The sequence below is a fragment of the Anticarsia gemmatalis genome, chromosome 1 (assembly GCF_050436995.1).
Source record: "Anticarsia gemmatalis isolate Benzon Research Colony breed Stoneville strain chromosome 1, ilAntGemm2 primary, whole genome shotgun sequence".
NCBI lineage: Eukaryota > Metazoa > Arthropoda > Insecta > Lepidoptera > Erebidae > Anticarsia > Anticarsia gemmatalis.
Window position 1 is genome coordinate 9,189,592 of NC_134745.1, and position 12,002 is coordinate 9,201,593.

Consider the following 12,002-nt stretch of genomic DNA (forward strand, 5'->3'; position numbering starts at 1 on the left):
GGGTCTTTTTTACAAACTAATTCATCATACAATAATATAAGTTTAAAATTCTTACATAGCATAATATTATCCTTGAAGCCGCAACTGGCCAATTTTACTCGGATAATAATTTGTCTGTCCGGGACCATCATAGCCACTGAACGGAATTGAATCTTCAAATTCTCAGGCAACTCCTGTCGCCCGGCGTAACCGGGGTTCATTGTGATAATAAATGCAAACTCTGGATTCAAACTCACTGTATCACCGTCACTATGACAAACAGATATAATTGTTATGAATAATGTATATCATTCTATCTATTTAAATTATTAGCAGAAAGCAACTGAGGATCGCGACCTAGGGAAGAAAGTTAGGGGAGACCTTAGCCCAACAATAGGACAGTACTACAATAGACGGACTAGATTAGAAGCAAAAAGTGTTAGTATAATTGTTACTTAAAAAAACATTCAGCACATTTTTTTTAAGTCTAATACCACATTTTTATGTGAATACTAATCCAAAGAGTTCATAAGTGTACGTCAGATAAAATACCAAGTAACAATGGCAAAAGCTACTAAATGATCAATCATAAATCAAGATAAATTTTATTGAGACCAGCAATGACCCAATATTGTTAATAGCGTAAAATGAAAGCTTTTGTTACAAACTCCATGCGTCCTTCATTACTTACCTGAATATAAAGAATTCTCTCTTTTCTCTTCTAGCAGTGAGACAGATGTAAATCTGTTGAGCAGCCACAGACAATACAGGCAACTCAATACGATTGAACTCGTCGAAGCAACCCCATGTGCCGGACTGGGCCAAGCCTTTGTAAATACGACCTAAACCTAACAAAACAGGAGAATCGAATTTAGTCTTTTGCAAGTCTTTTAATACTGGTCAATCAAAACGACGCGGCTGAATTATAAATATTTCTTCTCATAATAAATATTTACTCTAGGGTCCCATTTTTGAGCGTGTCAATTGATATTTGCATGTTTCTTAATCCCTGTATCACAACACTCACGCATGTAAAAGAAGTAATTAAATGGCATAAAGTTTAAGACACCCATCCCTACAATAGTATCGAAAATTTCTCCCCCCTTATAGAGGGATGCCTCACTATTCTACGACACACATAAATAACTACTACCACTATAAAGATTAAAGGTAAACCTCTGAAGTCCATTTGATCGGAGCAATTGAACACGATGACGAGTTTGCCCAGAGTTCGGCCCATGTCCTTAGTGGTCTCAGTCTTTCCAGTACCAGCGGGTCCGGCGGGCGCACCGCCCATACTCATGCCGATGGCTTGGGACAGCGTGATGTAGCAACGATCCGTCAGTGGGGTGATTACCAGACGCTCAGTGATACCCAGGTATTCATTCTATATAGACATTTAAGTATAAAACCCTTTAAAGTCATGAGACAATTTCTACGGTCTTCAAATAGCATACTCTATTCAACGAATGCATTACTGAAAGACAAGCCTAACTCTGCCTATACTTTAATAAATAGGTTAGGTTAGAGGGAACATAAATGTAGTATTACTCGTAATATTCAGACATTATAAGGACAAGTACAGTACCTGGTATATAAAATCAACATCAGTGATGGACACAATGCAATCGTCCGTATCTTCTAAGTAATAGAATCGCGCTTGTTTCTGCCACTCGAAGTCTATCGGTGACTTGATTCTCATTTTTACTAGATCATCGAAGATATCCCTAGTAACAACGTAATCATATTGAAAATACTGATAATGTTAGTAACTAATTTCATTTGTTCAAAATTCATTCACTGCTTCAGTTAATACCAACTGCTATTAAAGATGCCTTATCTAGCCGAGCAAAAAATTTTTGGGGTTGTTCCCTTTGTCAGATTTTTTACACTAAAACACATTCTTCACAATTACAGTACATCCATCAGCCCAGAAATTGGTTACGCCGATGTAATGCATTCATAGGATCATAAGTGCCTACACCTCACACCTTCAGATATGTATTACCTACTCTACATATGTATAACCTACCTCTGATGCACGTGGATGGTGATCATGGTCTCCACCTGCGTCCTGTCCAAAGGAACTAGATCTGTCACTGTCTGGTCAATAAGACCATTCAGAAGATCAAGGAACTTTTGATTTGTGAGTCTCATGATAAAACGGTCTGCTCTTGCCTTCTTCAGGGCGTATTCGGCATCACTTGTCCATAGGATTTGCATTCCTAACAAACCAGCCTAGAATAAGAGAATCATTAACCATCGCTTATACGCCTCCTGTATTTTTTAAGTGTTCTAGCCTTCAAAGACACATTTGTAGAAGTTAATAATTAGTGAAATTGTTTGTTACCTGTCCAGGGAAGCTCCAGAATCCGCTCAAGAACTCAAACTCTGGATCACCAGCCATCGTCTGTGATATGTTAGCGATCACGTTTCTTATCGTGTCTTTCATTGTGTCCAGTAGATAATTTAGCCAGATCTGTAATATTGAAACTAACGTTATTATCCCAGCGCATAAGAAATATTGGAATGAGCTTGCGTTCATTCTCATATTATTATACTTTACCTCTACACCTCCCATGCAAACGACTGGTCTCTCGAGATCAATAGATTCTCCGTTAGCAGAGTTCATAATAATTATCCGCTCCTTGTCATCGAATTCGACTGTATATATCGCGTCGAAGATACTGGGTAAATGAGGCTGCAAAAAGAATTAGATTAATTGCTTCCTAAGCCTGTGACAGCATAATATATAGACACTCCTGTTGACGAAACAAAAGATGCGCTTCGTCCAAATACTAGAAAATTCCAGTGATTGAGCCTATTGGTGACTGTAAAGATTTTGTCAAATACAATTTTATTAAAAACGCACCTGTATGGAATGTGGATCCGACGCTTGTCCAAGAATTTCGAGCAGTACTGGATCGGAAACGAAGAAGAATCTGGGAAAGATAAGTCGTTTTGTCTCCAAGTAGCCGGTGAGAGATTTCTGACAGGCCTCCAGCTGCTCGAACAAGTGCGGCAACATTTGTTTGAGCGTGTCGTCTGAAGTACACGTCTCCACGCAGTTCACTATGTCGCGGGCACGGTACATGATTTTCACGTATTGCTTGTCGATCGTCTGTAAATCCGATAACATTTTTAATTTCATTTAACTTATTTTTAACACAAAGATGTTTTCGTTTTCGATTAGATTTATTTTAGTTCTAGACTCATAACTAAACTATCGACGACTACACGCTATTTAGTCGAGGTCCACACATATTTGAATTATCTTATTTAATATTTTTTAATATAATAAACTGTTTGCCCTACTTTAAATCGGTACAATTGTTTTTCATGACCGAATGGTAAACGTCCATTTATACAACTAAACATTTATGCCATGGATACATAAGTAAATATTCTTATAACGAACCGCAAATCGCTTAGCTTCTGCTGGCAATTGTTTGGCAATATCACCACCCACGAACACGGCCTCTAGATACATCCACAGATTCTGCACTTGCAACCATTTCTCTAAAATCTCCGTTGTGTTCACTAGTTTTGAAATCCACAGCAAGATGTCTTTCTTGAACGGTGCATTGTACCTTAACAAATTAATTTCAAACTTTACTAAGATCTGCAAATTCAATGATTTCATCATCATTTATTATTAGCATACCGCTACCATACCTATACCACCTGTATTAATCTAATATATAAAATTCTCGCGTCACAGTTTTCGTTGCCATACTCCTCCGAAACGGCTTGGCCGATTCTCATGAAATTTTGTGAGCATATTGAGTAGGTTTGAGAATCGGTCAACATCCATTTTTCATACCCCTAAGTGACACTTTTTTTATATGGCAGAACAACGTCTGCCGGGTCAGCTAGTAATCATATAGTAAAGAAAATGATAGGTTGGCAAATTTTGATTTTACCCGTGATCTAAGCTAAGTCTCGTCCTATTTGTCCTAATATCATAAAAGTTAACAGCAATTCAAAGGTTATTTTTTACCTATTTGAAGCCAAAGAGTTGAGAATCATCAACGAGTCTTCAAGCATGGTGATGATGTCGAGAGTTTCTTGCGGTTTGATGAGCAGCTCGCCTCGGTTCTTGAAGTTCGTGAACGTCAGATCTACTAACGCCCAGTCAGCCGCCACTTGTTTTAACTTTGCTTCTATGTCTTTTTCTTTTACCGCACTGATACAGATATCCTAAACATTCATATTATCATTAGTGAAAAGTTGTGATTGGCCGTCTTCTTCTGTTTATACTTATGCATTAATGTGTTAGCTGTTAGTTTTCCAAAAATGTAAAAAATAAATTTTGTTGTACACATAAGTTCCTCAAAGCTTTATTTAAAAGAAACGTTGTTCCCTTTACCGCTTCTCTATGAGAGGGCGTAAACTGCTATTGCACAACCGCTGTCATTATGTCACCCGAAAATGTTGGATCCTATCCTATATTTGGTCTGGTTTTTTTTTTTAATCTTATAACTTACTTCAACTTCTTCCCTGTATTTTAGCAGCGGAGCTTCCATCACATTAGCCAAGGTAAACGCTTCGGATTCCACATCCAATACGCATTCTGAAACACAACATTTACAATAATTTCCATAGGATTCAATGAAATGATACACATTTATACTAATATTTTGAAATTGTAGAGTTTGTGTGTTCGTTTGGTTGAACGCGCCAATCTGAGGAACTGCTGGTGCAAATTATTATTTTTTTCTATTGGATAGCTTATTAATTTAGGAAGGCTATAGGCTGTATGACACCATGCTACGACCAATAGGAGCAGAGTACCAAGAAAAATATTACAAAAAAGGAGAAAATTATGACCCATCCTCTCTTATGTAGTAACACAAGAGAAGTTGCGCGGATCACTGTTTATAAAACCATTTAACTTACTCATTGTATTCTCTAGTCTCTTCCAGTGCCTCTCCTTCATAGCTTTGTCAGCCATCAGTTCCAATAGTGGACAAGTCTGATTGAAGTCATCAATCTTATTCTTCAATTCAATGAAGGCTGGCCAGTCTTTCATGCCCTTTGGCAATTTACGACACCTGTATTATACAAAATATTCAAAGGCATATTTTAGCTCTAGCTATTATATTATTGGTCCTATTGGCGCTCGATGGGGGAGGCCTTTGTCCAGCAGTGGACGATTCCCGGCTGAGATGATGATGATGATGATTATGATAAAAACAAATTAAAAAACCGGCAGCATCCACGGTACCTGCTAGTAAAGTAGAAAAAAGCTGTGAGACATTTTACCTTAGATCGAACTCTGCTAGCTGAGCAACAATTTGTTCAATATCAATTTCTACCCACGGCGTCTCAAAGTACCCATCAATTGAGTTCATCACAGCAAGATACAAACTGTACCTGTTAACCAAAACAAAGAACAGTGTAGAATCCAAAATATTCTGCGCTATACATTTTATTCTTCTAAATACAAAACTGCGTCAAGAAATACTTACAGTTTGCTCAACAAATTGAATTCTTTCTTCTTCTGATGTAAAATTGGATAATCTTTAACCTCCATGCCGAACAATTTTTCACCATTGGAGTACATTTCAAATCTCCTCCACAACTCATCAAACCTCGATGAGAACATGATTACTCTGGAATATTACAATTTTATTAATATTATCATGGGTTAGGCATAACCAATATATTTAAAAAAAATTCTGGAGCTATTACGGAGCGTACGCATCGCAAGCCACTTTGTATAAATTTCTCTGGCGCCGAATTGCTGATCCAATTGACACAATACCAAAAAAATTTATACAGCGCAACATAAACAGCGTTAGGCAAAGCTGCAAGCAAAAGTAAGTTTTATATACAATGGTTTACCTATCACTAGCTTCCCGAGCAGACAGACCAGGCGTCAGAGGTCCAAACGCATCGTAATCAGCATCAAACTTCAACACATCTTCCATGAAGGTAGCCACACCTTCTGTCAGCTCTTTCTGCAGTGGACCTTGCATTTCTACTATCTTCTGTTGCACTTGTTGAGACTATAGAAAGAAAACTCATAATATAGTAAAGGCCAGTTTCAAGACTTTTGGTTAAGTGTCAGATAGCAGTATTAATAAATCCATTAACTTTTAACATGTTATGCTTCACGATACTTATACAAGAGCGGACACACCTAGCAAAAGGATTTGCGTGAAACTTACGGTTATCAACATATTCTGAAAAGCGTAACGCAATCCGTATACCATATCTGCGTCGTCTCGAGGAATATCGATATTAAATTGTGCAAAAGTTGCGTAACTCTCTTCGATCAAATCAAGCTCCATATCCATTCTGGAAACATTAAGGATTATAACCTACATTGTCTGCACGTTTACTTTAGGAAAAAGCGTTGTACGTAATCGAGGCTATATTATTAATATAGATATTATACTCGGGCCATTACAATACTGCTAGCTACGTCATACGACATGACGTACGTTTGTAATGGCAGAACAGCTGAGAACTTTTGAAAAAACATGAAATAATGAGTTAGTACACATAAATATATTAACCCAATGAATTCTTCACGGATTAGTTCCAGACACAACATAGCAAGCCTGACATCGTCCAAATCCTTGATCTTTTTGCCCATAGTTTTCATGCGGTCGTTGATAAATTGCATCAATTTCGCCACACGCTCTTTGTACGCTACACATAGCAATTTCCCTAAAATCCTCTTCCATTCAATAGACTCTAAATGTAGCGCCAGTTTTATGTTTTCTGAGGGAAAGAAAGAGAAAAAATGAAAGAACTGCCTTATTAATGGACTGACCAATTTACTTAGATGTATGTGTACTTCAATTAAATAAAATCAATTGAAACGTGTACCGGTATCTATTTGAATTGATCCAATAATGTGCCTGTCAGGCAAATTCAGTACTTCTTCAGTCTGGCCCTCGTATTTCGTAAGCATATCTTTTACTATGACGTTAAGTGGATTTGAATCTACAAATGCTTGTACTTGTGGCACTCTGTCTTCAGCCCATAAGTGTTCAAATCTTCCATAACTCTATAAAATGATAAACCACTACTATAAAAAAATCGCGAAACCAAAAATATTTTTATTTACAAGCCAATTGCAAGCTTTTAAGTAAAGAGGAACAAGGACATCTTAAGGACAAGACGTATCCCTTGTGGGACTATTAGGTGTACAATTTGGGAGTACATAGTCTACTAAGTAATAAATTATATTTTCTCGTCGATTTACTACATCAGAAGTCACCCATACCTTTAAAAGCTTCTCAATATCAGGTTTATACATATACATCATTCCTTGCAACGCCATTACTGAACGAACGATATCCTTGTGCTCTGACACCATACGGAAGTAATTCCGAACTCCACCGATATTAGAACCAGATCGCGATCCTATAAACGTCAATATTAAATTAGATACCGCAAAGTTTTTAAAAGGTGAAAGACCATGCTCTTTCCCCCTTACTTCTTAATAATGAATGGAAGTAATGGGTTGGTAAAATCCGTGACACTATGTTTGAATCGGAAATTAAACTCGGGAACTCGTAACGAGCAATCACCCAGACCACATAGGCAGTCCAAATACATAAAATAATTCTTAAAAAGTCTGTCCCCTGATCCCAAACCACTTTTCAATCTATATAATTAAAAATGAATCGCCGAAATGTATATACATACGTAACTTTAGAACAACTAAACTAAATTGGATAATTCTTTTTTTATGTGCTATTGGGACAAGGTTTGTATGGGATGAATATTTCCACGGGTATGGAATCAACGGGATAAAATTGTAGTATACCCGGACGAAGTCGGGCCAGTCCGCTAGTGAGAAATAAATATTACCTGTCATACTACGCGTCATCATAAGAGAACCAGCTCCCGCTTGATCTTTCTTTATTAAATCTTGTTGACCCCACATGAACACGTTGCGGTGGATGTCCATTACACAATTAAGCACAACCTATATAGGAAAATAAAATCGTACAAAACTATCAATTAAACACTTTACACTACTGTGAATTAAATTAAAAGTTACAGGGAAAGGTCTGAAGAAAGGAATATTGGGATGAATAAGGCACAAATGAATCAGTATTAAACCGCATCATACTTTTATCACCGTATCAATTTTGATTGTTCTTTGGCACCCAATTATAAGAAAGTGCGCAATTACAACGGGTGCTAAAATTCTGACTTATGATCTACCTGTGAAAATGCAGTCTGTATCTCCTCCAGAGTAGGCTTTATCAAAATCCTTGGTATTTGCAGATACATGTGAGTCAACATGAGCGGCTTTAGTTTCTTTTGTTCTTCGGGATCAGTTGTCATTGTCAAGAAACTGTAAAACGTCAAAAAAAAATTAAATTTGATTATCTGTATCCGGGAAAAATGTACTGACTCTAATCGTAAAATAAATGGACAAGGGCCTCCTCGGCAACAATAACAATGAATTAAATGAGTCCACCACCCTGATCAAAGCGAGTTGCGGACTTTACATGCCCTTAAAAAATTTATTTGAGTAAAAACTTTTAGGAATGCAAGGCAATATTTTTTCTTTACCATTACAACAAGTGTTGATTATTTCTTATACACAGTTAACTTCGGAAAGTCATTGTTGGTATTGCCTCGGTGCCACTGCTAAGATTGGGAAATTTGGAATTTAAAACCAATTTATATTTGTTTAAATGACTAACCTGGATACAGAAGCACGACGTCTGAGCGTATCCAAGCTCTGTCTGGTACATTTAATTAAAGCTTCCAAGCACTTGGTAGCGAAATAAGCGAACAATTCATTACATTCGTTTATTGCGGGCAATACATCAAATCTTTCTGGATTTTCAATCTCCATAAATGCTAGAAAGGTGTTTACAATGTATTAAGCTTGACTAATTTGTATAGTTGCTCTGAACAAAATCAAGCAAATTTCAATTTATTTTTTTTACCGTACCTGCATCTTCAGGGAATACTCTCGTAGCCGATGTTACTTGTTTCAATGCCTTCTCTATATCCAACCTAATTTAATGAATTCAGGACAATTAGTGTCAATTCCATGTAAGTAAAATGGCATTTAATAAAAACTTACCAATGATCTCTTAAGTCCTGTATTTGTTTTGAAGGTACACTTTCAAGGAACTTATGTATCAGTTCTATGACAGCTATTTCAGCATTCCATGACTTCTGCTGGATCTCGCGTGCTTTAAAAACAAAAAAGTTTCAGACACCTTGCTTTCTAAATCACAAATCAAGAATAATATTCTAATAAACGTTATGGAAGGTCTAATTAGTGCAGACTAGAGGATTTTGAAACGGTTTGTCGGTGAAAAAGACTGTATAACTAATCAGGTCCTACACGACGCATATTAGTGGACAGTTTTTTAATACATCATACACTTATATTTAGGAATTCTACTTACAGATCTCATCTCGCCGAATAAGATTCTCTTCGTAGAAGACCGTTGGATCAACAGCTTGTTCAGGTAAATAGACGAGCATAGTCTTTGTGATAGATGCCAATATTGCATCTATACGTGCTTCTTTCATGTCTACTACCTGTAATTATACTGTTTCAGAAAAAAGTGTAAAGAAGTGTAAGAAAAAATATTATAGAGAGCCTTCGCATGCAAAAGCAGTTGTTGCCAACAGGTTCTGTTTCTGTTTTTTTATACCTCCACTAGCCGCAAACCTTGCACACTAGGCTTAAAGTTGTTGGACCATAAAAGTCCAATTATTTGTTGGCATTTAAGTATTTATATTCATAGTCTCACCTCTTTCACAAATAAATCCACTTCATCCAGAACTGATTCAATATGTGCACAATACGTAGGAATTTCAAGGGACGTCCACGTTATTGTTGAGAAGCCCGGTTGGAATGCTTTCTCCAATTTGATCAATTGCGCGCGGAGTAGTGGTAAATAAAGCTTTGGCATACTCCTGGACATCGGAAAAAATAACAAAGTAACATTAAAAAGAAAAGAGTACTAAATAATTGAATGTTTATTTCAATTAATCTAAAGTGTAACCTTCTGATTTGATTATTTCTTTCCACCAAATACTTGATTTTTTCGAAGTTGCCTAAAATTTTGTCTTTGCAGAAGGCGACGATCTGGGCACCATCAGGTACACCTACAAAACAAAGAAAATCAACATTAAAGTAAACAATCAATAGCCGGGCTTTACACACACTCTACCGCGCGTTCTTAGGAACGTGCAGGATTAAGCGCGATTTTCTTCGCACACACTACTGATGAGCGCGGCGCGTGGTCTTTCCTTTCCCCTTGCAAACCTCTTATATGCGCGCTCATTCACCCGCGATTGTTGTTTCATGCGCGATAGAGTGTATGTGTAAAGGTGGCTAATTGAGAAATTCTTGCAGAATAGATATCAATATTCTTACTCAGTCCCAACTGCCACATGTATTCAACTTCTCTGATACATTCCGGGATGTAAATACTGAAATTGACGATACACAAGTTTGTTTGAGGATGTCTAATCAGAAGCGGTGCGATCAATCCTAAACGAACCTATAATAGAAAAAAACCACACCATAGAACGAAATAGAACTTCTGGAGATCGTATTCATAAATTCTTAGACGTGTTTTTTACCTGTCCAACATTTTCAGCCCACGCATGATGATATATCAATTCGTATTCCGTGAACACGATAGCCATCACATTGTACAACTTTATACACCGCTGCGTATTCTGTGAAAGCAAATAAGAACGTTTAGGCGTGGTTTTAGCACTTTTGGATGAGAATAAGATACCTTATCAGATGGGCATATGACTCTTAAATCGTATCCAGAAGAGGCGCATTCGCCGCGTTTCTTTTGCGCGAACGTTCTGAACTTCGCGCATATTTTTGAGCTTGCGCGAAGCTTGTGGACGAGAATGTGAATGAGCAGTATCTCGGTAACGAATGTGCGCGAATCGATTCGCGGTGAATTCGATCCATCTAGGCACGGTCTAATTCATTCATATGTTATAAAAACATATTTAGATCTAATCTAAACTTATGCATCCCTTTAAATGATGTAGAACAATATTAAATGTTTGTTTACCATATGAGTGATAACTTCATGATGTTTTTTGAAAGTCTCCATAGGAACTTTGATATTATTGTCGTAAAACCTAATCCACATTACACGACCGGCGACTGGAGGCATGTTCCTTGGTAAGTCTGGGTGATCTCTTTCTTCATTATACCTTAAATAAACAGAAAAGATACGGGAATTAAATGAAAATTACAGAAATATTCGCTCAAAAAATTACAATCAGTATGAAAAACTTGTATGGAACGTAAAACTATTCATCGCTACTAAAAAATGAATATAACTGCTTGTAAAAAATAGTACTGCATTGCTAAACGGATTTTAAAGTGATGACATTTTTAAAGGTAACGATATTCTTATTTTTACCCGTCATTTCAACCGACTAACATCGTGCTTTGTCATAGGCGGACTCTCCAACGGGAACTCTTGGGAGGCCCCCTAAGCACCGTTGAGCAATTTAGTACTATGTGTACAGGCCGCGATACCTTTGTAAAAAAAGGGAGGATTCATGAACTTATTTGTAATGATACGCTAATTTATGCAAGCAAACAATTTTTCATTTTTTCATTAAATGGTTATCCATATTATTATGTGAACTCAGTCTGTTATTTGTTAAGTCAAATATACTAAGTGATCTCTTAAGATGTTTTCATGTTACCTGTCTCGAATAGATTCTATCTCAGCTGTGTATGTTCTGATCAAATCATAGTACTGGTCTTCAAGATACAAGCAGTTCAACTTCAGTGTTCCAAATCTCAAGAGCAACTGTATAGCTATTTCTGTCGTTGGACATTTGTTTACACTCTGAGAATAAGTAAATTTTGAATTAGTGATCTATTTAATACTTAAAGGGACTACCTCTAAGGCGAACAAACATCGGCAACTAAATTAAGTAATAGTATGTTTATCTCGTACAGTTAAGCTAGTTTTTTCATACATGTACGTCCACCGCACAATACCAACTCAGCTAAAAACCATAAACTGTCTACG

At 36.9% G+C, this 12,002-nt stretch overlaps 1 protein-coding gene across 1 annotated transcript in view; it reads right to left on the bottom strand.

Annotated features, from left to right (window-relative positions):
* kl-3 (dynein heavy chain 8, axonemal kl-3) overlaps positions 1 to 12,002 on the bottom strand; it is a 36,959-nt gene that overhangs the window by 19,791 nt on the left and 5,166 nt on the right. Inside the window, exons 13-43 of the mRNA XM_076117441.1 lie at positions 11,671 to 11,816; positions 11,022 to 11,166; positions 10,567 to 10,665; positions 10,358 to 10,484; positions 9,984 to 10,086; positions 9,729 to 9,894; positions 9,378 to 9,513; positions 9,047 to 9,158; positions 8,912 to 8,976; positions 8,658 to 8,817; positions 8,170 to 8,302; positions 7,810 to 7,927; positions 7,220 to 7,359; positions 6,820 to 7,000; positions 6,504 to 6,711; positions 6,153 to 6,282; positions 5,827 to 5,990; positions 5,451 to 5,594; positions 5,245 to 5,355; positions 4,879 to 5,033; positions 4,467 to 4,552; positions 3,980 to 4,179; positions 3,398 to 3,569; positions 2,852 to 3,100; positions 2,546 to 2,680; positions 2,330 to 2,458; positions 2,012 to 2,217; positions 1,568 to 1,706; positions 1,156 to 1,366; positions 671 to 827; positions 56 to 249 (exon numbers count right to left, since the gene is read on the bottom strand). Of these exons, the coding sequence (XP_075973556.1) occupies positions 56 to 249; positions 671 to 827; positions 1,156 to 1,366; positions 1,568 to 1,706; positions 2,012 to 2,217; positions 2,330 to 2,458; positions 2,546 to 2,680; positions 2,852 to 3,100; positions 3,398 to 3,569; positions 3,980 to 4,179; positions 4,467 to 4,552; positions 4,879 to 5,033; positions 5,245 to 5,355; positions 5,451 to 5,594; positions 5,827 to 5,990; positions 6,153 to 6,282; positions 6,504 to 6,711; positions 6,820 to 7,000; positions 7,220 to 7,359; positions 7,810 to 7,927; positions 8,170 to 8,302; positions 8,658 to 8,817; positions 8,912 to 8,976; positions 9,047 to 9,158; positions 9,378 to 9,513; positions 9,729 to 9,894; positions 9,984 to 10,086; positions 10,358 to 10,484; positions 10,567 to 10,665; positions 11,022 to 11,166; positions 11,671 to 11,816 (4,621 nt within the window). The remainder of the gene's footprint in view (positions 1 to 55; positions 250 to 670; positions 828 to 1,155; positions 1,367 to 1,567; positions 1,707 to 2,011; positions 2,218 to 2,329; positions 2,459 to 2,545; positions 2,681 to 2,851; positions 3,101 to 3,397; positions 3,570 to 3,979; positions 4,180 to 4,466; positions 4,553 to 4,878; positions 5,034 to 5,244; positions 5,356 to 5,450; positions 5,595 to 5,826; positions 5,991 to 6,152; positions 6,283 to 6,503; positions 6,712 to 6,819; positions 7,001 to 7,219; positions 7,360 to 7,809; positions 7,928 to 8,169; positions 8,303 to 8,657; positions 8,818 to 8,911; positions 8,977 to 9,046; positions 9,159 to 9,377; positions 9,514 to 9,728; positions 9,895 to 9,983; positions 10,087 to 10,357; positions 10,485 to 10,566; positions 10,666 to 11,021; positions 11,167 to 11,670; positions 11,817 to 12,002) is intronic.